The sequence below is a fragment of the Lichenostomus cassidix genome, chromosome 3 (genome assembly GCF_008360975.1).
Source record: "Lichenostomus cassidix isolate B80296 chromosome 3, HeHo_3.0, whole genome shotgun sequence".
In the NCBI taxonomy this organism is placed as follows: domain Eukaryota; kingdom Metazoa; phylum Chordata; class Aves; order Passeriformes; family Meliphagidae; genus Lichenostomus; species Lichenostomus cassidix.
The window spans coordinates 64,241,624-64,267,690 of NC_139483.1; the positions used below are offsets into that span (position 1 = coordinate 64,241,624).

At 38.1% G+C, this 26,067-nt stretch overlaps 2 protein-coding genes across 2 annotated transcripts; one reads left to right on the top strand and one right to left on the bottom strand.

Moving 5' to 3' along the window:
- Nucleotides 1-1,161: 1,161 nt before the first annotated feature.
- On the top strand, nt 1,162-8,693 carry FAM162B (family with sequence similarity 162 member B). Its single transcript, XM_085056112.1, has 4 exons — nt 1,162-1,385; nt 1,809-1,920; nt 4,836-4,944; nt 5,150-8,693. The coding sequence occupies exons 1-4, from the start codon at nt 1,268-1,270 to the stop codon at nt 5,246-5,248; spliced, it is 438 nt and encodes a 145-aa protein (XP_084912238.1). The 5' UTR covers nt 1,162-1,267; the 3' UTR covers nt 5,249-8,693.
- On the bottom strand, nt 5,707-26,022 carry KPNA5 (karyopherin subunit alpha 5). The gene is made up of 14 exons (XM_085056111.1): nt 25,884-26,022; nt 23,687-23,820; nt 21,282-21,383; nt 21,100-21,199; nt 20,236-20,330; nt 19,275-19,406; nt 18,919-19,007; nt 17,652-17,751; nt 15,923-16,086; nt 14,783-14,861; nt 13,678-13,803; nt 12,727-12,854; nt 10,936-11,114; nt 5,707-9,365 (listed from the first exon to the last, which is right to left on the bottom strand). The coding sequence occupies exons 1-14, from the start codon at nt 25,885-25,887 to the stop codon at nt 9,178-9,180; spliced, it is 1,620 nt and encodes a 539-aa protein (XP_084912237.1). The 5' UTR covers nt 25,888-26,022; the 3' UTR covers nt 5,707-9,177.
- Nucleotides 26,023-26,067: the final 45 nt, after the last annotated feature.

Sequence of the window (26,067 nt, forward strand, 5' to 3'; positions counted from 1 at the left end):
CTTCCCTTTTGCTATATGCTCTGCTCCTGAAAAGGAGATAGCTGGATATTTTGGCTACAAACAGTTCAAAACTCCGCTTTTGTGCTGTCACACGGAGCACAGGACTGAAGTTCTTGCCAGACAGTGATCCATCCCTGGGGAGCAGGACTTCCTCTGCTCATCTGCAATCGTTCTGGCTTTGGTTGCACAGACACAATTCAGTTGAGACTGTCACGAATATCATGACTGACACGGGCTGTTACTTAGCAAATATGTATTCTGTGCTGACTTTTCTGAATATTTTTTTCAAGGTTTTTTCTTGTTTTGTTTTTTAATAATGTCTTACTCTGTCCAGGATGTGAAAGGAAAAACAAAAAACTTTTCAGTTGAAGTAAATGGAAAAACATCTGATGAGAATCAGTATGTTTGACCCTTGTGAAAGCAATTAAATAACAGAAACACGCGTGTGGGCAGGTCTGTGTCACAGAACTTATCCTCTACATAGAATCATAAAACGGTTTGTGTTGGAACTGACCTTAAAGATCATCTAGAAGCCATGACCAGAAATACCTTCCACTAGACCTGCTGCTCAAAGCCCCATCCAACCTTCCAGGCATCCACAACTTCTCTGAGCAACCTGTGCCAGTGTCTCACCAACTTAATGGGAAAGAATTTCATCCTAATATAAACCCATCCTGATTCAGTTAAAAGCCATTTCTGCTTGTAATAGGGGTAGAGCAATCACTACACGCCCTTGTCAAAGCATCATTCTTGCGGGCTCCCTTTAGGCACCGGAAGGTGCTGTAAGGTCTCCCTGGGACCTTTTCTTCTGCAGGCTGAGGAGCCCCAGCTCTCTCAGCTTTTCTTCAGGGGAGAGGTGCACCAGCCCTCTGGTCGTCTTTGTGGCTCTCCTCAGGACTCGCTCCAGCAGGTCCACGTCCTAACACGAAGCTGAGCTACGGCTTCTGTTTCTTTAGACGAATTTATTTTGGACGCTGACCTTTTCCCACTACAGCTGCACTCCGTGAGGGCGGTAGGCGAGCACGATGCCTTCTCTGGACAACCTATCCCCGCCGGGTGCCCGCGACCGTCCCGTCCAGCCTCGCCTCTCCTCCGGGCGCGGCTGGAAGGGTCCGCGGGGCGGGGCGGGGCGGGGTGGGGCCGGGCGGGACCGGGGAGGCTCCCGCTGCGGAAGAGGGTCCGGCTGAGGCAGAGGGTCCCTCCGAGGCAGAGGGTCTCGCCGAGGCAGAGGGTCTCGCCGAGGCAGAGGGTCTCGCCGCTTCTCGCCATGCTGTCGGCGCGCCTCCGCCCGGGGCGGCTGCTGTCCGCCGCGCCGCTCCGGCCGCCCGCCCCGCGGGGAGCCTCGGCAGGGGCAGATCCCGCCCGCAGCCCGAGCACCAGCCGCGGTAAGGAGCTGCCCGCCGCGGGGTGGGAAGCTGGGCGGCCGGGGAGCTGCTCCGCGGCAGCGTCCCGGGGCTGACGGGGAGATGCACGGGCGGGCGGCTCGGGAGCGGGGCGGAGCGGGGCCGGGCTGCCCGGTGGGGATGCTCGCCGCTGGCACCGCACCTCGGGTGGTCCCGATCGTTCTCCTGCTGGCTGGGGTACTCACACCTGCGGGAGGCGGGGAGGTCGAACCAGAGCCGCAGGAACAGTCGCTGCGTGCGGGGATATCCCAGAGACGGCGTGGAGGTGACTGTGCAGCCGAGACCTGGAGGTCTAATCCCTAAATTACTCTTCCACCAGCTTTTTCCCTTCCACCCGTTACTACCCATCATAATTCACTCTTAGTGTACGGTTTATAAAGTGGGGTTTTTTTCCTAATCTTTAAGCTCAGCAGGCTCACAGGGTGGTTGCAAGTTGCAAACCTTCGAAGTTTGACAAGAAAATCCTCCTCTGGACTGGACGTTTCAAGACAGAAGAAGAGATTCCTCTGAGGATCCCGTAAGTGTGCTGGCCTTGTCCAAGGGTAACATGGAGCTGAAGGGAAAGCAGTGGCGTGATCCTGAGCCTGTGAAAAATTTAAAGCTTTTCAACAGAGTTTAAAATGGTTGGTTTTACAACACTGAGACTTGGAAACAAATTAGAGGGCAAGAGAATTTCCTGTCCTGGTTAGAGGTTAAGATTAGAAAATGTTCCTTGCTGGAGTCCCTAGAGCCTGGGATTAAGAACTGGATCCATCTGAGTAGACAGCCTTGGTTACATTTATGTTCTGGCTTGTTTGTTTTGCTTATTCCTACCGTGCTGAGAAGGATGTTAGGGTAAACAATATTTTGTGTTTATAGCTCACATAAACTGTTCTAAGGGAGCTGTCACTGCATGATTACATACAAAAGATTATTTTTTATTATAGAATTTGAGGGAAAATAGGGAGGGAGGTAATGAGAGGTGCATCCCCCATCAAGGAAAACTGAGTACTTGACAGTCTTTGTCTCCCATTCTTGCTGACCCACTGGGCTAGATGATCTTTGAAGGCCCCTTCTCACCCAAACCACATGGACTCTACAGTTCTCTGACTTGCTGAAAGTTAGCAACCCTCAACGGTGTCAGTCACAAACACCTGAAACCCCTCTAAATGCTTGAGGCTCCCTTTTCTTAGGGTGTTAGATATCTCTCCAGGACATCACTTTTTATCATCACAGTATGTCCCAGTCTGAGCTGGCATGTCTAGAATAAGCAGTATGCGCAACTGTGTAAAGGAACAGGTACATTCTCTGCCCGTTCTTGTTGGTTCCTCACAGTTTCACTGGTGTTTGCTGAGCTGACCAGTGGCTTTCTGGACAATCTAACCTCTCTTGTGCTCTGTTAGTTTCACCATCTTCCTCGAGAAAAATGTTCAGACATGTCTCAGAAGCTGAAAATGCTGTGCAAGTTGTCGGGACGTGTTTATAAAGACACATTGCATTTGTCAGTCATACACATACATGCACAAAAATCACTTTCTGGCCTGGCAGGTGTCACCACTTTGTGCTTTCTGGGTGAGCACGTATTTTTAGAACTGTAAGACCATAAACAGTAATATACTAGAAGTAGTTAATGGTGAGGCACTGAAGCTGAACTCTGGCACCTTTTTAATTCTTGTTAAAAAAAGAATTGCAAGGTGTTGTGACCTGTGAACACAATCTAACTGCAGAAAATCGTTTGTACTGTGAGAAAAATCTACAGCCTTTATTCAAGGTTGTTGTGGTTTCTTTTTTTTTTAAAAAAAAACAAAACAAAACAGCTGTCACTGACTTCAGCAGAGGTTTACCTAGAGTCTTGATTAAGGATTGAATAGCAAAGACCCTAATGTGCAATTAGGGAAGAACATTGTCTGTTTTCCCTAAAGCAGATGCAGAAAGCAGGGAGAAAGTGATAATCTGCTTCAGGGGAGTTTCAATTAGTGCACTGTGAAATATAATTAGGCTAATACGTCAGACTAATAACTTTATGGTTTTGCTTTTGTTGCTACAAATGGATTATTTGATTAATGATCTTAGGTGCCAGTCTGATGTGCAGTTTGTTTTGAAGATGATTTTTATCATTGTCCAAACCAGAAGCAGTTCCTCAGAACTGCAGGCATTGTTAATCACCTGCGAGAAACACAGCGTGCACGACGTGTTCCTGTGTGCTCTGGCAAGGCAGGAGTTCTGCAGCACTGCCACTCATAGGACTTGTCCTCTTCCACCACACTGAGCCTTACAGCAAAGCCTTGGTGCAGGCTTTCATGGGCAGAACATCCACTGGAAAATCCTCAGCTTTGCCCCATCCCACCACGCTACTCTTTAAAAAGTAAAGCTAAAGGTGCTTTGGAGGAAAGAGAGCATTACACCACCTTTACTTGGAACACAAAATCAATTCTTTATGCAATTATTCTTTTTACACATATAGTTGTGGGTTTATACATACATATAAAACATGTACTTATATCTTACAAATATATATATGTATCTATATATATAAAGCATTCCCATGATGAATTATGAAAGGAAAATGGTGCACAGACAGTATTATTATGAACATCTTAAAAACTGTAGCCCAAAGTACAATGTCTGACTTGGAAAAAGACTTAGATGAACGTTTTGGGACAATTTTCATTATTTCCTATACTGCTGGTTCTCAGGGCTATGCCACTGGCTTAGAAGAGGAGGGTGGAAATAGGAGTTACACCAAGGCAGATTGCTGGGCTGTAAAATGCCTCCTTTGCACCAAGTACTGCCAAACAGAGGGCAGCAGTTTTCACTACTTTTGCCTCCGATGATCAGTAAATAATCCTGTAGATTGTTCTTGTTCAGGTGTGCATTTCTGTAATAGTGAGGTGGCTGATATCAGCTGCCCACTTTCTGTCAGGCTGCTGCTTCAATAAAGAACTAAAACCTCTAACTGGTAGCAGCACAAACTCTGTTTTAATCAACAATCCAAAGATGTAAAGTCCTCCACCTCCAGAACACCATCTGAACACATTAGACATGACAGTAATTTATTTCTAAAGCTGATTTTGAAAAAAAGAACTTACTTTTACTCCATTCATCTGACACCATGTCTACTTCTCCATTTAAAATAGATAAACCCCCTTAATTTTCACTGTGTTTAGAGCTTAAGGTACGATTTCTGGCGTTATTTACCCCAAGTATTGAAATGCAAACATTTATCGCCCAAGCAACATTTTTCCTAGTTAAAAAAAACCACTCCAAAACAGTCTAAATCCATTAAATGTTGCTTTTCCGTGGGAAATGGATTAGGATCAGAAAATGGCAGACACATAACAAACCGCAGCAAGCTGAAGATGCTATATTTATTTTCAAATTGTGATGTTATGTCTGCGATGCTTTGAAGAGATACTTTGCTGTATTGTAATGACTCAACAACTTCAATTGCAGGCCAGAGATGCTAGACAAGGCAAGAAACAAAGCTCGAGTGAAAGCTTGTTACATCATGATTGGGCTCTCAATTGTCGCCTGTTTTGCAGTGATTGCTTCAGCTAAGAAGGTGAGTACAACGTTGCAGCATATTTTAAAATTATGGAATTCTGTGAAAAGTAGGCAACCCTAAAACAAGAGCAGCAGCTTACAGCTGCCCAAGTTTTAGCTAACAGTCTCTGCCAGCCCCTGACACATAAGTGGCTGTTTCCCCTCCCCGAGGTCGGGTAGCTTTCCCTGGGTGCATCCTCACCCCTGCACTGTTACCTTCTCAGGCTGCTGCACGTCATGAGTCCTTAACAAGCCTGAACTTGGCAAAGAAGGCCAAGTGGAGGAAGGAGGCTGCGCTGGCCGCAGAGTCGAAGACAAAATAACTTCATCTGAAATGCTGAACGTCCTCAGAGGAGCAAAATTAATTGTTGCTGAGAGCAATCAGTGAGTTTAATCCCAAAATGGACAACTATAGTGTGCACACTCTGCAGCCATTAAGGACAGCTACAGCATCCCAAAAAGAAAGGCAAGTCTCTTTTATTAGGGAGATATGAGGGGTACTTGTTGCATATAATTAAACTTAGTTAGAATGTTTTGCATATGATTAAAAGCAGTAATTCTTTTTAGAGGAGAAGCAGTTTCCCAAGAATATCAGGTATCTTTGGTTAGATAATCACAAAACATTTAAACCCAAAAAGTTTTCTGTCTGGTGACAGCGCAGTTGTTCAGTGCACAAATCTGCCAGTTTGAACTCATTTGCATCAATGCTGTATTCAAAATGACATTTGCATTTTTTAGCTTTAAGAAGCCACACTTATTAAATCACTACATAAATACAATAAACATCTGTAAAATAGGTTTTATTGGTTTCTGTATGGTATTTGGAGATTTAACATTCCATAATATTGCATACTACTTATGTGTTCTGTTACAGTAATGGGCCTTTGGCTTGGATTTAAAGATGCACTATTACTATCTGAAGTTAATTCAGTTAATTTAGTTTCCACACATTATATGAAGATATTGTGCCGTAAGTAACTGGAATTCCTCATTCCAGATTTCAGTGAGCTCTTGAGGTCACTGTTTAAGTCCACACATCAATTTGCAGACCTATTACAAAAATCCGCAGTTGTACAATTTAATAAATTTAAACCAACTGAGAATTAACCACGGAGGAAAGACAACAGTGCATCTTTACTATTTTTTTAAAGACAGGCCCAACAATAAATAGTTTCCAGTTGCAAACTTGTTCTACAGCTAACATTTCTGTGCCAACATTATTACTATTTTCTGATGGCTGCTAGCAACAGTGTGTAAAGCAAATACTAGAAAATTAAAAAGCTCTATGAACCAGTCCTCAGACAAAAGTGCAATGACAAAAAAATTAGATATGATTCAGTGTATCAAGAGTAGGGAACCAATTAAAAAAATCTTATGCTCTGCATAGTTGCATAGATTAGCTAGTTAGTATTCACATTTAAGCAGAACAAATGGTACTCTTTTAATTAAACCTAAACCCCTGTATTTTTAAACTGACTTTGTAACTGCTGGGGCACTTCAGATTGCATATAAAATGCCAAACTTGAAGAAATTTTCAGTATCACAGTTTTATTTTGTTTTTCTCTCCATACTGGTTTCATCTCTTTAAGTAACATCATCATAATCATGCCCCTACCTGCAAATGAGTACACTGGAGCTGACCTTAAGTCATAATCTCTGGTTTTATTTTGTTCATTTATGTGCTTTTAACAAAGCATGATATGAATCCAGTGATAAAATAGGAGAGGCCATCCTGTATATATATCCTTTAAAGAATTTTCATTATTGTTTTTAATAATATCAGGGTAAACCAATTGTTGAGTTTAAATAAGGATTTTCATTATCCCAAGTCCATTAATTTTAGTTCCCTTTTAAATCATTCCATTTTAATGTATCAGAGGCAAGAAATATAGTTTGTCTAAATGCATAAAGTGCAGTCACTAACCATCCACACAGACAGAATAATATACCCACAAAACTGAAGACATTCTTTCAAAACAAATATAATACTTTAAATGTCCACTCTTTTCTTCATTTTCAAGTCTTTCAATTAAGATTTTCATAGTCCAGATTTGGTTTGAATAAAAGAGACTTATAAATGTAGTTTTACAGGGTTCTCCAAATAAAAAGCAGGCACAGCTGGTTGTTATCAAAACAAGGTTGTTAAAAACAAAGGAATACCCTGTTACCTGAATAATTTTCTTATGCTAGAACACTGAAATTCAGCATTTGCTAGTAATCTTGGTAGATTTCCATGATTGTTACCCTGTTCTTTGATAGATGGGGAGTGGGGAGACCACGGGAAAGAATGAAGGTTGGTGTATGAAAACCTAAAACTATGAGAGTAAAAAGGGTGTAAGTACAATCACCTAGCATTATATGAAAATTTGGCAGCTGTAATCAATATTATCACACTATTCAAAACTGTTGTATGCTGTACAAATCTAGGTTTAAAGTGTCATTTGCTAAAATATCTCATTATTCAGAGTTCATAAAGTAACAGCACTCCTATATACACTTCTTACACTTCTATCTTCCACTAAAAAGACTTCAAAGGGAGGTTGCTTCCCTCCCAGTTACATCTTAGTCAAAACTGACCATTAATTTTAGAAAATTCACTTCAAGTCCCACATTCAATTACAATATAGAATATATTGCTGTAACATCAAAGTGAAACATCCTAGAATCCTAACTTGCATGTAAAAAAAATTCTAAATATAAAATGGTACTGTAAATGGTATCACCTTTAACCTGTATTTTTCAGTGCATTAAAATATTGTTTAGTGACAAGCACAGTGCCATGGGTAAGTGATTTGAAGTTTAAATTGCAGCTTTTTATGAAGCATGAAATACTCTCATATGTCACAGATTTCACTTAACCCAGGAGTTTGATGGTAATACATTAATTACAGGTAATAAAAAATAGCAATACTTCAGAGTTAACCCAAAGTATTAACTCCTCCAAATGAGATATATTACTAATACACCAGAAACACTACTTAAATGCAAGTCAAAGCAGAGCATACATTTTTCTGTACTCAAAACTGTTAACGTAAATATTAGAATTCTATTTCTTTTAGTGTTTAACAGCAAACACTGTATATTGTAGAGCCTAAGTATTTAGATGACAATAACTTCTAGTTAGTTTTGGTGTCCACATACTTAACGCTATTTACAATACAACAAACTTTTCCTTCAACTGGAGTGATTCACTATTCATTCTTCATGGCAGTATTTCTATTGTCTCACCAAAAGCAAACTGAATTCATTAACCTACTTGGCAGTAGCATACTTGGTCAAAAAACAACACCTACTGTCTAAACTAAGAAGCTATTGTACTAAAAGCCAAACATTGTAATGTTTCTCAAACTAAAGTGGCGTTACTACATGACAGAAGACAGCTATAAAACATCAGCTTGATGATTTGTGCAAATCACCCTCTCTGTCATTCCCAATTGCAGCCTTCTTGTGGTAACTGCAGCGGCTGCTTCCACTGCAAAATACTGCAGTTGTGGCTGACTTGTAATGCCATTTAGCAGCTTTCCAAACAGAGCCAACATCAAATGACCAGCAAGGTCTCTGCTGATTCCAATTTGAAAACTTCTGAAATGGTCTTCCCACATAATTCAGAAAAATCTTTTTCATATATTCAATATTACATTAGGTAATTAGCATTATATATGTATATCTATTATGTCTTTAAATACATTTTATAAATAAATTCCAACAGTGTGTTGTAAGTAATGCATAAAAGTTTCACCATTTAAATAAATATTTTTCACATTCCAATTCAGCTTCTTACAAGCTCATCTTTATTTCATGCCTTAGTTCTGAAGCAATGTTTCTGCTTCAATACAAGAGGTAGATTTGATAGAGACTGGGCAAGTCAAGCCTACTGCCAAAAATTCAACTGTCAGTAACTGTATTGCTTGCTATGAAGTTTGAGACTACATGAAAAATTCAGAACTACTACCTAAAATCCTACCAAGTCTTAGCTAAACAGTTCTTGTTAAATCACATTTAATGCTTTTAGACATGATTACTCACAGTTGTTTTATGTACATAAGAGATAATGAAGAACACAAATAAAAACAGAGAACAGTTGTCTCTAACAAAATATATGAAAGTGCATGAGCTGCTTCTTCATCTATTTCTGCAGAACATATTCAGCTTTTCCTCTAACTTTGGCCATAAAGAAAAGACCTCTGAGAAAAAAAACAAAACCCAAACCGTACAAGTGTTTAAATTTTATGCTTGTATTCACTTCAATAGTTTAGAGCTGGAACCCCTCCATTGGAGCCTCCTGCTGTTGAAACACAAACTGCTGCTGACTTTCATCCACCTGAGGTGCAATACTAGAGTCCTCTTCTTCAACACCAAAGTAATGTTCTATGAGTTCAAAAGCCTTTTGGTAGATTTCTTGGTTTTCGTGCCTCTGAAGAAATTCAATTTTATCAAGTCCTAAATTCAAAATAGAACATTTTCAAAAATCTAGTTGCTTAAATGAATGATGAATTTAAATGGAAACAGCTTATAGTAGAGTGGTACTTCTTAAGACAGAAAAATACAATCCCAAGTCACCTCAATTAATTCAATATCACAGGTTCCTTATTTCCTAACCCATGTATTTCTAGTCTTCATTTTCTGCTGCCTAAACTCATTTAAAAACTATCCTAGAAGGATTTCAATTAAAATAACATCCCGATTCCTGTTCTTCTACTCTTTCAGTCTTCCCCAGCTCTAATTTCTAATTTCCACTCATGGTGTCATCACTGGGCACAGTCTGGTATCTTTCTTCAAATTTAATTGTAAGATTTAAAGATATTATCTTTCAAAAACCTTACCATTTTTAAAGCTAGAAGACATAACCTCAGCTCTGTTGGCTGAATCAAGAGCTAAGGCAGTCAGTTGGGTTGATACAAAACTCCTGTTTAGCTTTTTAGGATAATGTAATTTTCACTAAAGTTGGATTAGAAAAAGCTCATATGAACCCTTCTGGTGACTGCAGTGGCCAAAGCAATGAGGGTGATATAATCAGCTGTTTTCCTTACTTGAAACTACAATGCTAATGGAAAAAAGAGCAACTAGAGAGTCAACTCATGTTAAAATTATGAATGGACTGAAAATCTGGAACACAAAAAATTCCAGTAAGGTCTTCAGTACTTATTCTTCTTATGCATTTAATTGCAAAGTCCTTCAAGTATGCACTTGATATAAAAAAATTAAACTCTGTAACGGAATTCAGATTTAAAGATGCTTTACAGAAAAGTTAGTACCATCTGATCAGATGTAATGTGGTCAATTAGAACTGATACTAGCAATTTCTGAAATACAAATGTCTGCCAATTTTGTTTTATTAAAGCTACAAAAAAGATAACTCTCCATAAAGAATGCCAGTTTCATTAAAAGACAATTGTAACACTAATTTTGTTAAATCAAAAGCATCCAGTCATGAAATTCCACAAATTAGTTTTCATAGTATGCCTCTATATAGTGGTTTAACTCAAGAACTTTTGTAAGAAGCTAAACAAAATACTTGCAAAAGTAAAAACTTATTTAGTTTTATGATCTGAAGTTGATTTTGCTATTACTGGTATTTACTATATTAAAAAGTGATCCAACCTTGGGATCAATTAAAAAATTCCTGATCTTACTGTTGGTAATTAAACTGTATCAGACAGGACTTTGTATTAGAGTAATAAAAACTGTATTTAAGAATGGCTGATAAACTTAAGCAAAGCATGGTTCCAATAGACTAGGACATCTGTGTTAAACCCTTCTGGGAATGTCTCTCTCGAGGGACATTTCATAAACTGACTGCAGATAAACACCCAGACATTTTCTGCATTTAACCACTCTTCCCTACAATGGAACATTACCTAATTTGTGATACTTTATGTCTACTTATGCTTGGAGTAATTCTTACATTAAAACTTACCTGCAAATTTCAAAATGACTCACAATGGTTTTGTTCCTACAGCCTAGAATAAGGCAGTTCAGGTAAGCAGTTTTACAAGAAGTATTTTCTTACCATATGCTTCCTCTATGAGGGCACAATAAGGATTAATGCCGATTCCATTTTGCTTTGACTCTTGTTCTCCAAGACGCAGAATGTTTTCAAGTCCATTTAAAGCCACCTGTACTATTTTTGAATCCATCACAGTCAGGAGGTCACAAAGAGGCTTGGTACAACCCAGTGCTACCAAATACCTTTATAACAGAAGAAAAACAGAGGAGAGGGAATATAAGAACTGATAATACAGCACATGTATTCTGACATACCAGTCTACTGCTATTGGTACTTATTTTCCTAAGAAAAGTAGCTGAAACAAATTTCTAAAACATGCAACAACATGAAGAGAAACAGCACAAGATGAAATAATACTACAACTAATCCTAATAAAAAAAAATAATGTGTATGTTCCTAATTGGAGTGTGAAATCTGTAGTCTTTTGAACTTCTTTTCACTTACAATTTTCAGGTGGGTTTAACTGAATATAAAGGAAAAAAATTTTAGCAGGAAGTTCTTTTCTCAGGAAGTTAAAATTTTGTGTGGTAAAAATATCAAGTAAACACATTAGATACAGGTAAGAACATGGGACACTGCTCTGTGCTAACACAGTCCACACTAGCAGTCCATTAGGATAACAGCATTACCTACTATAAAAAGAAGGATGTAATTGTTAATGTAAAGACAAAAATACTGGGATTCTGAGTATCCCATTCCTTTTCCCAATTTTGAAAAAAATGGTGTATGAACTTTTGCAAGTCATAACTGTGTGCTTGCTTCTAGTATGTAAGTAAAACGAAGACAGCAATTTTCTCCATATGTAGTTTAATTCAGTGGTTTAAAACTATCCTGCAGTTAGACAGTAGTACCTTGAGGATATTAGGAGGTCTAAAACTTCATGACACCAATAACGTAACTGTATTTTTTATGAGAAGCTATTGAAACGGTATTATACACGCATCTACTATTTGAAGACCCTGAATTAAAATTTGTTTTTAAATGCTAGATTTTAAAATGTTACACTATATACGCAATTAAAATATATTTTAAAAAAAAACAAACTCATACTCTCCTTAGCTCTAGTAACACTTAGTGGCTATAAGAAAACCAGGATTATTTACATTTTAAATAAATAACCATGTGCTTATTGCAACACATCCCCCAAATATATTGGAAAAATTATCACATCACTTTCAGTTCTGGCTTTCAAATAATACAGTAATTTATAAATCAATTTATCAGCTACTGATTCAAAGTGCTCATTACTCTGACAGTATTCAAAGACACCAGAGAGTATTTTATTATAGCAATTCTGGAAGTCCTATCTTTGCAGCACATAAATAGCTACTGACAGTAAAATTTTAATCAAACTCAGTTCTGAAAACTGAGTTTAGATATCTGCTTTAAAATAATACCTGATAGTGAGTTTAAAATATATGAAGAAACTACTAAAATCCCTGAAGTCTGTCCACAAATGAACAATCCTACTGCACAAGTTTTCTTAACAACCCCCCCAAAGTTTTCCATTTTCAAACACTGAAATTGTTCAGCAACTGTTCCCATTGTGTTTAACAATGTAGTATCAGTTCTGGAAGATAAGCCTGTGAAAGCTTTAGGTGCAATACCACTGAAACAAAGCAGTAATGATTAAGTTTGCTGCATATACTTCTCTGATTCTTCTTTACTTCTAAATTTAGCTCTTCTACAGAGTTTCAAGGAATTGAGACTATATTTAGGATTTTGTTGCTATGACTGTCAAGATTCAAATGCAGAAATGATCCTTAGGAAAATAGTTAACATACACAAACTTACCTGATCTGTTCAGGGGTTCCTCCTGATGTTGCATTAGTTATGGCCCATGCTGCTTCTTTTCTGGTGCGAAATTCAGCTTTTTGAAGAATTTCAATCAATATTGGAAAAATATTTGCATCTATAACAGCCTAAGAGATGAAATTGTAACATTTTACAGTAATTAATTTTCAGAATATTAATAACCTTAACTACAAGAGTTAGTGATGCCTGCTGATACCAAAGCAAAGAATATTTTGTATACAAGGTGCCACAGAAACTAGAAGTGCTAAACTGCAATTCAGAACTATTCCAACATTGCACTGCAGCAGCCATCAGAATACCTTGGGTTTTTTATTTCTCTATTTCTGGTGGCCCATTTCAAAATCATACAACACATCCTGAGTTTTTGAACTGAAGATCAAGCCTTGGAACAAAATTTTCCATTTTATTGAGGTCTGCGGTCTCCAACAAGAGACTATGTCTGTAACTGGAAACTTGATTACATGTTTTAAATTACATCAAGAAGTAAATTAATCTCTGACTGAAGTAAAATGCAAAAAAAAATATATTGAAACATGTATTCTGAATCGGAATTCTCATTTTTATTAACCAGAACATTTTTTTAGGTAGCTCTGGATACTTGGAACAATAACCAGGATGTAAAAGAATGCAAATCAGCACTGATGACATCATGCTGTTTTTTTATCCAAGTGAAATGTTCAGCATTTCCAAACTGGTTCACTTTTCTCTGGACAAATTCGTAGTACAAATTGTGACAGTTATTTTTATTTAAAATAATATTTCAAAATTTAGAAGAAAACATTTAGGTTAGGTAAAATTATACACAGTTAGGAGTAAAACAAATAATACAGAGTCAGTGCAGTATCATTTTACATGTCCTTGCGAAGGAAAATCACGTAAAGTAGTAAAATGAAAACAAAACCAACCAAGTAACAAACTCCCAGGCTTTACCTGAATCTGAGCTCTGTTTCCTGCAGTTATATTAGAAACAGTCCAGCATGCTTCTTTTCTAATAGATTCCTTGGGACTACTAAGCAAGTGCAAGAGACACGGTAACGCAGAGCAGTTTAGAATCACCTACAATAATTTAAAATTTGAAAATTGGGTCATACAATATATCTATATATTGCCTTACACAACATACATACATATAAAAAATATAAAAGCATTTTGCAGAGGACTTCAAAAGATTTTGCAACACATTTTTATTATGCAAAGTGTCATAGATAACATCCTGCAAAATTAAAGTGTTCAGTGCTGCAGAGTCTGACTAGACAATCCAGCAATTTGAAATAATCTACTTTCAATCAAGTTCAGACCAAAAGACTGACAACCCCAAGACTAAGTAAGGCTGCCTAAGGCTAAAATATGAGTAAGTCAGAATAACTGACAAGTGTATATCTAATTTGTATAGTTATTTGTTCATTTTTTTAAGAAACCAAGTTTTCTATTTAATTCCTTAGCACGATCCCCTCCTCTAGAGCTCACAAATTATGCAATTAACACTTTTCCTTATGTTCTCTTTACATTAGTTCTGTCAGCCTTTTAGACACAATTCTTTTTAAAGGAGGACTTGTCTTGCTATTTCCTGCATTGCTTCGAAACCAATTCCATTGCCTAAAATTAATAAAATAAATCTTTAGAATAAATCACATCAGTAATCAAATAGGTAAAAATTCATGGACAAGTCAAGTACAAGCATAGCTTAGAAGTGAAAACCTTGACCGCCTTCAACACTGAAAAAAGGGGAACCATAATAAATAATTGAACCCCCTGTAAGGAAGGGGAAAAAAAACAAAAATGAGAAGCAAGAGTCAAAGTACCACACAGAAACGAAGCAATCCACTACAGATAATGCTGTAAAAAAAAAGCCAGTTCATTCTTGCATTAACTTATTGTTTAAAATAGCAGCCTGAACTGTCAAATCAACAACATAGACTTCTATAAAGCCTCTTTCAGTGACATATGCAGATACCTGTACTGGACACGTATTTTGTCAAAGTTTTTACAAAATCCTGTCTTGCCAAGTAATTTTTCTTAAATCAACTAGTCTTACCTGTGTTTGGATATCATCCCCAGTAACAATATTTCCAACTGCTCTTAATGCAGGGGATACCACCTTGTAATCATTATGCCTGGAGACAAATATTATATTGCTTGATATTACCAAGTGTTAAAGTATAATTTTGCATTTTCAGCAAAAAATGGTTTACTTCAGGTGCTAAATTTTTGGTTATAGAAAACACTGTATTACTGCACTTTCCCCCTGTTTAGCCAAATTTGACAACTGCAACCCCACAACTGAATTGCTGATTCAAAGACTGGGCACCTCTATGGAACAACATAACCTAGAGCAATCTGTCCAGCAGATCCCTTTTGCCCAGCTCAAGTATTATTAAACATGATACTGGAACATGCGTCATTCAATAGCCACAGAACCAGAGTGGGTGTATGAGGTGTATACTAAAGCTTACTAGGTTTGCTAAGTGAAATTCCCCCTTTTGTGAGTCAATAATCCTAGAAGCCAGTATATGAAGTCCGTACTCAGCTGGCTGATGAGCGGGGGAAGAAAATTACTCAGTTGTCCTAGAGCTTCTATGGAATAGAAAGCAACCTTACCCTCTCCTGACAGATACAACAATGAGCTTTTCACAGGGAACTGTGCTGAGCTTTCAGTGCTGGGAACCCTGACCTACTCTGGAGACCCATGTGAACACAGGGATTTAGTCTCCCTTTCCAGGAAAATAATAAACCAAAACCCAAATATATCGGAACAATTCAAGAGTGGCTCTAGTCTGCCTCTGGACTTCGTTGAGTCCAAGAACTGTTTGTATAGAAACTACATGTCTTAGAAAGGAAAATACAGAAGTGAAATTTAAAAAAAAAAAAGGATAAATTAATTTACAATTCAAGACTGGTCTTCAGTCCTCACCTTTCTATTCCTTCATGTATAAGAAATCCCATATTAAATTTTAAAGAATATAAAGGAATACTTTAGAGAAGACTTTTTTTCACTGTTAATGACAGAAATAATTCCAGGAACTGAGCAACCTAGCAAGCAGCTTAAAAGATTTCAGACTGAATTCATGTTTATCACTTTTCACAAAAATAAATTAAGACTTCAGGTGAAAAAACACAGCTCAATTTTAATATTAACGGTACTATAAGACATTTGTTTGGTGAAAAGAAGACTTACATAAGCAGCTCTACCAATCTTCGACACACTCCAGAATCAATTACAGCTTGAATTTTATCATCAGGACCATCTGAAAGGTAAGAGAGGGCCCAGCAAGCATCTGCTAATACATCCGGATCACTGCTAAACAACAGTCTTGATAAAACATTTAAGCAAGGAGCAACCTAGATTAAAGAAAAATATTGCATAAAATTAGGTGTTCTGTACTTTTCAAGTTTCAGAGAACACTCTGCAAAGGCATAAATGTGCAAAACTATTAACTGCCCAAGTACACGAGGCCATTAATGAATAAGGACCCAGGTGGAACACTTTCTGAATAAACTAGATATCCAATTCAAACCAGCAAACTGGATAAATTCTGATTCACAGCCTATTTATTGAGACATACTGTCCTAAGTATGTAATTGTTCAGCTTAAACAAAAACCATCTGCTTTTACAGGTAACCAGATGATCAGGAATTACTGACACTTTTTTTAATCATTCAGGGAGAAGGAGTCTCAAAGTAATAAAGGGTTTTTTTTATTGCTGGCTTTGTAGGAGTACTGGCATTTATTTGTAATAACCAACTTGGAATAACTCACAGAGCACCCAACATTCACTGAACTGGTGAAAAAAGCAAGGTCTCATTTCAGTTCTCACTGCTGCTGTACCCTCTGGCCTTAATCTCTGTAGCTTCCACATAGAGCCAAATGAACTAGACCATCTTAACATCATTTGGAACCTGTCAGGTTTCTGCTGTACAGCCTGGGAATTTCATATTCTTTGTAGAACTTAATTCTTTACCTTACATGGGTTACGCAAATTCAGCCTCTGTTACGTGTCCAACTGCTACTATTGCAAAGGGCAAAAAGCAGAGGACCTATTTTTATTAGCTGCTGCCTAAAGGGCATCCTTTTCCTGTGAGGTTTTATATTCAAGCAGCAAAAAACCTTGTTTTTTCACTACCTGAACAAAACACTACTGAAAGATATAACTTACACAGAATGATGGTGAAGTGATCAAATAACTGACATCAGAAATCCCCCCTTTTTGTTATTATTTCTTCAAGAATTAGCAAGTAGCAATAATAGTAATTACTAACTCATGAGGTAAACTCTCTCCAGATTAATGATCATTTAACCTCAGTCTCTTCCATCAAGATATCCAACGTTCAGCTCTTTTAAAGTTATTAACTTTACCAGAAATTAATTTCATATTGAAAATAAGAAGCTAAAACTCCCACTAGTCTCTACAATCTTTATAGCCACATACTAGAGAGAAGAAGAAAAAAAACGGGAGACCATACAGGCTCTCTCTGTCATCAATCTTATTTAACTGCATCTGACAGAGCAGGAAACTCAAAATTTTATTCATGCAGCATGCACCCACAATCATAGAGAAAAAAAATTGAGGAAGCTTCAACTATAACTCACATTCTCTGTAACAGTTCTGGAGAAAAGACAGCCCCAAATGGTTTAGTGTTGAATGTATAATTTGTCTATCACTTCACACCAGTGTATGACTATTTGCATCAGACTATAGTCTCAAGTTTTTAAGTGATGTGATTTTATTGCTGATAGATGCCAAAGCAGGTGATTTTTCACAGATACAACTGATGGACAAGACTGTATGATGACATTAAAAACATAAAATATATGTCTATATCCAAAGACTCTGTTTTTTATAAAATATTACAAACATAAGTATTCTTTAGCTTTCCAATTTCTCAAAATTACTACTTTATTATACCTTACTGAAGTCTGGAGGTGGGTTCTTTCCTCTACAAAGATTTGAGAGAGCCCAGACTGCATTTCTAGTTGTTGTGAGACGATTTGAATTTGTTAACAATCTGTGCAAGAGAGACAACAATAACAAAGAAAGTAATCTCTTAGTAAATTTTAGGTAATTTTATGTCTACCATTACCAACAGAACATTAAATCAGGAAGAGAAATTATATTATTGGTCACTAGTTTAAATTTATTTTTCTTCATAGCTTACACGCTGCAACTATTTTCTTAAAATCACCTCAATCTGAGTAATTATTTTGCACGGATGTCTCATTCCCAAATCACACATATGCATGTAAACTATTGCTTATATAAAAAATCATTCAACTAAACTTTTCTGAGGGTCTTTAGAAGGGGCTAGGAGATACAACCCTCCTTTGAATGAACTTTGATGTTTTCATTCAGGGAATGCAATTAATAATAATAAAAATAGTTCCATAAAACAGTTAGAACTTTGAAGTCCATATAAAAAAATTAACACATTACTTCTGTTTTTGCCAAACAGAACATAAAAGATTCAACACCTGAAAAATCAGATTCACTTTCAGATACATACCAAAATGTCTGTTAATTCTTTAAACCCTTGGTGAAGGTAATCTGCTATTCTAAGCTATTTTACAAACATTTTGAAGTAATTTTATTACTTTAAGAGGTAACAAACTGAACAACATTTCTGTTGTGTAAATTTTTCCCTGTGTTGAAAATATGATGGTAAGCACATAGTAAATGCTAAAATGATATTCCTAGTGAAGAGAAATCTTCTAGTGGAACACAGCTCATGTAAAAACTATTGTCAGCTCATCTCAACAAGCAAATGGATAAAAAGGAAGACAAGAGCTTGGAGCTACTGGACAGAGGTGGAGAAAACAGTCTATTGCCAGGTAGATGAAATCATAGAAATACAAGTGGGTATTAAATCATGTCTCCCACCCTATACATCCCGAAATCTGGTAACACAGAGTTTGCACAATACAGAAATTTCATACCCATGAAATTACACTCCTCTCCTTTTGCAAACACTGAAAAGCTGCCAGTCATGGACTAATTAATTAAAAATATGCATGAAGCTCATGTAATCCAAAACATTAGATTGCTTCTTTTTTATTATATTGCTATGATTCTCAATGGAAAAAAAAAAGCTTATATTATTTTCAAATAAATTCTAAGTTGAAGTTTACATTTATCTATACGTGTACAATATATTATAGCATTAGTTCATAATACTTACTCCAAGAGAGGTGGCAATATTCCACAGTTCAAAACAAAGTCTCTGCATTCTGCATTATCACCAGCAATGTTCCCAAGAGCCCACACTGCCTAAAAAAGCAAAGCACCCAAGTGAATTTATAAATGCTTGCAAATTAACTTTTATAGATAATCTGTACTTTTTACAGCAAATATTACAGAATAGAGAAAAAAAATCCATAAGGGAAAAATACAGTGACTAAATTTTTATCTTCCCAGAGGCAGATCAACTAGCTGGTAGGCAAATGGGCACAAGGCCTCTCCAACCCCACACACCCCAAAGAAGACATTATTAAATGAATTTCAAGTAGTTATAAAACCCCTCAAGAAGATAGTTACCTGCTCCTGTACATCTTCATGTTCTGAACTAAGCAATTTAATAAAAATGGGAACAGCTCCAGTTTCAATTACAACTTTGGTGTGTAAGAAAGTCCCAGATGCTATGTTTGTCAAAGCCCAAGCTGCTTCAAACTGTTGAGGAACACAAAGACAGCCATGTTAAACCACTCAGAAGTAAAACTTAAAATCGCGACATGAAGTTTGACATAGGGATTTCAAAAGCTAATTTTCCTACTTTTTTTCCTTTCCACTGAAATGTAGTGACTATTATTACACCACTCTCTATACAATAAAACAACATTTGGCAACTTAATTACAACTTGGCATGAACAAAATCTCTATTTAGCCAGAATCTTCAGTAACGACATTATTTTTAGGTTTTGGTTTACAGCACTAAGAAAGATTGCAAATCACTATTAACCAGTACAAATATGTTTCATTTACTCAATATTAAGTTAATTCTTCTGGTATGAATGTCCACAAGGCCCAAGTGCTATTCCCATGGGGGAGTAGACAGAACTAGTTACTCCTAATGCTAATTAGATATTTATTAAAGATTTTCTAAAAGGGTTTCAAACCACCCCTTCAGTTTCCTGCATTTTTTTATTTTACAAGATTTCAACTGAAAAGTACTACAGTCTACCCAACACTAACGAGAGAGAGTCTGCTTACACATCATTGCTGATGATCTTAATATACCACTCCCCAAATCCTCTTGAACACCTTCCGCTTTCAGTACCCAAGTTTTTGTCCAGCTGAATACATGACCCTAACAACTACTATGAAATTCACAAAGTCGAGTCACATTTTTAGGAGCAATAATGAGAACATATGGCTTCAGTGGTGAAAAATAATTATATTTGGTTACTAAAAAACTCCACTAAACAAAACATGTGCCTTCCAAAACTCTTTTGAAGGGTTTCTAATCCCATTCCAAACCCCAATCACAAGCCAAACTCACTTGCAGAGTGTAATTTTCACTCCTCTCCAGAAATTTCACAAATCTCTGTACTACTCCTGGTTTTTGTATGACTTCATCTATAGGTGGATTAGGCTCTAGGGAATAAAAACAAAGATCTCTGTGCAAAAAGACCAAATAAATTACTTTTTCAGTATGACACAAAACATGAATATGATTTGCAGTTCTTATCATAATTTCATTCAATCATTTTATTTTCAAATGAAGGAGTTACAAACTTTTCACTTGAGAAGACTGCAGGAACCTTTCTGTGAAGTGCTGCAATTTAGTAAACACTCTATTACATATAATAACAGTAATATATGCTGTTATCCGTGGCACATTAGTAACACATCACAAAACACTGCTCCTTCAACCAATAGCTCAGGTGGGTGGAAGAGCAATTATGACTGCATACTATTTTAAAAGACCAAGCACACCTTTACCTATCATGCTATACCCATCCTAGGCTCAATTTAAGATTACATGTTTTATACTCCCAAAAAACCAAGTTACAACTCTTCTTTGCCAGCCATCTAATTTTTTTCCCCTTGAGTACGGAATGAGAAGCTGAATCACTGCAACAATTACTCTAAGTATGTTAGTGTGCAGTTAGTTACTGGACACCTCAGTCAAAACATCCTTGTTTTTTTACTTTGTCTGAAAGACTTAACATTAAAATAATGAAGATTTTGGTTATTTAGCCATCAAGTCAGAAGGGATTTGGCAGTTTCTTTATGAATAGAACTGTAAGTTTCTGCAAGGTCTATTTTAAAATAAAACATAACTAGAGCATAACTGACTCTAAGTATAATTCATAATAAAACAGAAGGAGGCAAATAGAAAAAACAGGCAATGTTTACCTACCTTTAGATAGCAATTTTCTGAATTTCTGAGTTGCTGTGAGTTGTTGATCAGGATCATCCGAAAAAATCATCTGCACCATATCTACTGTAATAACTTCTTCCTAAAAATGCAAGGAGGATTTCTTATGTGTAGTACTATGCACACTAATAGATAACATTCTAAACACACTCTAAAGTATTTACCTCTGGAATAGGTACAGTAGAGCTGACGTCAGGATCCTGAATTGGGCTTTCTACCATAGATTCTTCGTTCCCCGGTAGAGAAACATTTCGGCGTTTAAACAACTGAACAAAGGAGAAATTTTTGGGAGATATTAGAACTTACCAAAGCATGGGTACTGATGAAATACACTTGATGAAGTATTTTCAACAATACCAGAAAAGGAATTTTAACTACACACCTTCCTATTCATCCATGCAAGAGGAATTCTATACAAAAGTTTAGATAACTTTTAGATAATAATTTTTAGATAATGAAGGACAAAAGCATATCTACCATATCTATATCTTGATAAACTGCACAGCAACACTTCAGATAGACATTTAAAACTAAATTCTTATTCATTACAAAGATCCATAAATTTTTCCACAAGGAAAATAAGATACAGATCTTTTTGCTTTTAGGTTTTTATCCCTTTTAATTACCACTCATTCTAAGCAAGAAATAGCATTCAACAAGCAACTTTCCACTTTCTTAGTTTATAGGCTTAAAATCATCAACACATAGGGAATGTTTGTGTTACAGCACACCGCATTCCTTCCTTCTACATAAAACTACTAAGAAGCACCTGTATTTCATACCCAGTTGAAGAAAGATTAAACCACAAACATTACTTTTATATAGAAGAAAAAAAAATAGTGTAGCTTCAAGATGAACTTTCTAACTATTCTAACATTCTCTATGTGCAAAAATCACTTTACAACTGGCTGCATGCACTGCCTATGCTCAGAATACATACCAGCACTGCAGTATTCAATAAACTATGTTCAATGAGAGCCCCTTCATTTTCTGGCATACAAGCAAGACAAAACATTCACTTTGACCTGTTCTAGAAACCAAACCTAAATTTTTGTCTTTATTCAGTACTACACTTACAACTAATCTAACTAACAATTCCAATATTACACTTGTACTTTTAAAAAGAAATGACAGACCCTCGGTCCATTGACTAAGATTTCACCTGTAAGCATAATAACGAAACCACCCACTAAACCCTGAAGGTCTTGTCTCTCTAGGTGTTTCCAGACCTAGGTTTCTGCTGTTGTACATGTCCACAACTCCATATTCACATGCAGCTCTATTTCAGCAGGAACCTAAACCAAGGCATTCTCTCCCTTGTTCGACACACTTAGGGATTGGGCATAATTCTAGACACAAAACAACAATGGCATTGTGAATGCAAATGAGGCTTAATTCCACTTAAAACCACAAAAGAAGAAGAAACAACGTGCCACTTTTGGAAGACCAACCATTTTTTCTAGCACTCAACAAGGACACAGAAACTCTTGGTTGAAAAGTATAAACTTATTTGGTCTATCTACCAGTTACAATTTCTTCTGGAGCACAAGCAGTCTCATCTCCCCACATAAACTCATTCTCCCCAGTTCTGGAAGAGCTGAAAAACAGCAGTGCAACAAACTAAGATCAAGGAGAGCATAATAGTAGTCTCATTGTTACAAGAGCCAGCATGGGAGAGGAAACACCCATTATTTTCATAATTCATCTAGGGAGCATTTATTACAAAATATGTAAACAAAACTTTCAGCAGGAACTGCAATGCAGTCACCCATTCACAGGTAAGTGCTCCAGTACCATACCACTTCTGACTCTTACCCCACTGGCCCAAATAATTGACATTCTTTTTCCATGCACCACTTTCCCAGTTGAAGAGTAAGCATTCCCACCTAGAAGCAGACTGTAGATCACAGCCTGGGACACTCTCTAGGTTGTGTGAGACAAACTCTTCGTTTTTTAGACCAACCAGAAAAACAAACTACATTCCTTACCCTCCTGGCAAGAAACTACTAAGCATTTTGAGAAAAGGAACTATCACAAACTGTTAAATTATATAATGTTCCATGCACTCTGATCACTAAAAATTCAATGAGAACAACTGCAAATGTTTATATAATAGTTCAGGGACACTAACTGGTAGCCACTTTACTAAGTTAATGTAGAAGAGCTCTTGGGCAATTTGAAGCGTGGTATCAAAGATAAAAATAATCCTCTCCCTTCAAACAGCATAACTTTGACCCAGACTCTAGAAGACAATGCAAGGTTCCAAATTCTTATTTGAAATATGAGTGTTCTTCAGTCTAGTCTCACATGTTTAAACCTAGACTATGGATTAAAGTTAAAAGTCATGGCTCTCTCCTCTGTGTGCCCATGTAACTTAAAAGGGCTTCTGTTCATTTTTTTATGATCCTACTGAGAAGTGCCTGGTGCTTCCCACAATTCCAAAGAAAACAGACATTCAACCTGGCATTCCTGGATTCGACTCCAGAGGATGAGTCTGCTCAAGTCTTCTCAGGTCCCTGAATATAGCTCCACAAGCACTGAACAGCTGACAGCTCACCAAGACGCTTACCTGCTCTTCTCTTTTCTGCTTCCGAAGCTGGATTCCTTCCTCCTCCCTTCTCCTGCGCATTTCTTGGGGATTAAGTGCATTATTCTTGTAGCTTTTCATTCGGAAGTTATCTTTACCTGGGCTTGCCATGTTGTCTATTGCAAAAAAAAAGAAAAATTACTCCAAAAGGCCAAACCTGCCATTTCTTGTACTACAAAAATATCTACAGCAGCTGCTATATATTCCTGCATCTGTTTGCAATACCCAGTTCATCAACAAAAATCTTTAATGGGGAAATCATAGAAAAATCTATGCGCAGATAGGCATTTCTAAACTGCAGATTAAACTACAGCTCATCTCAAGGATCCGATATATCACTAAAGGACATAAGACACTGTAAGAAGAAACTGAAAAACAAAAAGCAAAGATATTAGGCTGCTAAATTCTGATTCTGTCAGCAAGCAACCAAAGCAATTTCCTTCCTCCTCTCACACAGATGACATTAAATGTATTACAAATAAGGACAAATCTGAGGAAAAAAACCTGCAGTAATTATTGCTTCATTTAATACCTTATGGCATTGTTTTACTTTCACTATCTCACAAACATAACAGAATGTAAGGATTACGCTTTTTCTTCTAAACTGTGTGCAGAAAAAGAATTTAACCCAGACAGACACATCCTTTTCCATTTTAAACTAACAAAATTATTGACTCGCTCCAATACCAGCTCTTTCAATGGATTTAGAGGATTAGAATCTGACTGTCATTTTAAGTATATCAGTTGTGGAAAGATAAAAGTGATAGCTCATGATTCTGTCACCAGAGTGATCAAACTGAGTGGAAAAGGTTGTTAATAGCACGGTGCCTTTTTTTTTAAAGCTAGAACTGCAGCCTTCATCTGAGAAACAGCTGCTAAAAACATGATCCAAGACTCTACACAAACTATCACTTGTTTGGAATTCTTCTACAAGGCGAAAATATGTAAACTACAGCTCTTGAGCTGTGCACAATTGTCTAGAAACTTCCATACTGAGACAATTTGTTTTCAGATTTGGGGTTTTTGTTTGTTTTTTCTGCTTTTTTTTAAAATCAGCAGTACCAAGGACTGCTAAGCAATAAACCCAAGCTATGAGAGGAAAACAGACTGCAGACTTAGGCTGACATCAAGGTGACACCCCAAGGACTCAGCTACCTGTTTCACCCCAGTATTTGCTTCACAAGAACCTAAGTAAACGGCTGACATCTCTGCACTGCAATGCTAAGTGCGGCATTGTCTAAGGCAAATTTCTAGCAGTAGTCATGTAACTTTAGTTTCCCAACAATGCTACTGGCTCATCTAGTCCTAGTACACCATCCCTTTCTTAATCGCTCATGCCTTGCTAATTTAGTTGTGCCAATGAAACTGTCAGACCAAGAAATGGACTGAACAAGAGAAGTGCACATTCAAAGTAACGCAGTCACCAGCTCTGTACAGTTACAGAAGGTCAACTGGAAGGCAGGTCTCATCAAAACTGTTTTTAAAAAGAAAAGCTTAGAAAGTTACAGCTTCATCCCCTCCCCACAAGGCTTTTGATACAGACATCATAAGGGCAAGAAGACTGGCAGTCCCTGGTTTCACACCTCCTGCATCCAGATCCAAGCAAGCCTGCACTTCTGTGCTACAAAACGACACCCGTTTTAACATCAAATCCCTCCACCCACCACATCCTGCATTGCGCCCACTTGTTGTACATAGTCTAACACCTATCACACTACTTTTTTTTCCTCCTTCTTGTCTCCATAAGGCTGCCCAAACACGGCGCCTCGCTGTCCCTCCGCCCCCTCCCCGGCCCGACGCTGCCCACAGGCTCCGCACCGGCCCTGCCCGCAACGAGTGCCCAGTCCGGGAGCTGCCAGCCCGAGAGGCCGGACAGCCACCCAGCCAGCCGCGACACACCGCGAGGAGCGCAGCTCTTCACCCACGTCCCCAGCAGAAGGGGTGGAAAGTCTCCTCCATCAGCAGTAGGGCAGGGAAGGGGGGACGGCAGATCCCGCTCGCCCGAGGAAGAGGACACCCCGTCGCAGCCCCGACCGAACCGCCGTGAGGGCAATGCCCCGCCGGAGCCAGCGGCAGACCGGCCTGCGACGGGGAGCGACTGCACCGGGGACCCCGCCCCACAAGAAGCGCGGCCCCTGCTGCCCGTACCCGCCGGCTCTCAGCGCTTTTCCCTCCTTACCCATCGCGGCGGACACGCCCGGCGCCCGCCGCCGTCCGAACGCGAGCTCCCCGCCGCGGAGCGCTCCGCACCGGCGGCACACACCGAGGCAAGATGGCGGACGCCGCCCCGCCGCGCGCCGCACTGGCCGGGGGGCGGGGCCCGCCGTTCCCAGCAGGCTCTGCGCGGCCCTCGCCCGCCCCGC

Excerpts from the sequence above, each read along its gene's own strand:
- KPNA5 (XM_085056111.1), bottom strand. Across the intron at positions 12,855-13,677 it reads GAAACAGAGCTCAGATTCAG|GCTGTTATAGATGCAAATAT; the intron begins GTAAAGCCTGGG and ends TTCATCTCTTAG. Across the intron at positions 9,366-10,935 it reads CCTCATAGAGGAAGCATATG|GACTTGATAAAATTGAATTT; the intron begins GTAAGAAAATAC and ends TTTTGAATTTAG.
- FAM162B (XM_085056112.1), top strand. The coding sequence starts at position 1,268 with ATGCTGTCGGCGCGCCTCCGCCCGGGGCGGCTGCTGTCCGCCGCGCCG. Across the intron at positions 1,921-4,835 it reads GAGATTCCTCTGAGGATCCC|GCCAGAGATGCTAGACAAGG; the intron begins GTAAGTGTGCTG and ends CTTCAATTGCAG. Across the intron at positions 4,945-5,149 it reads TGATTGCTTCAGCTAAGAAG|GCTGCTGCACGTCATGAGTC; the intron begins GTGAGTACAACG and ends TTACCTTCTCAG.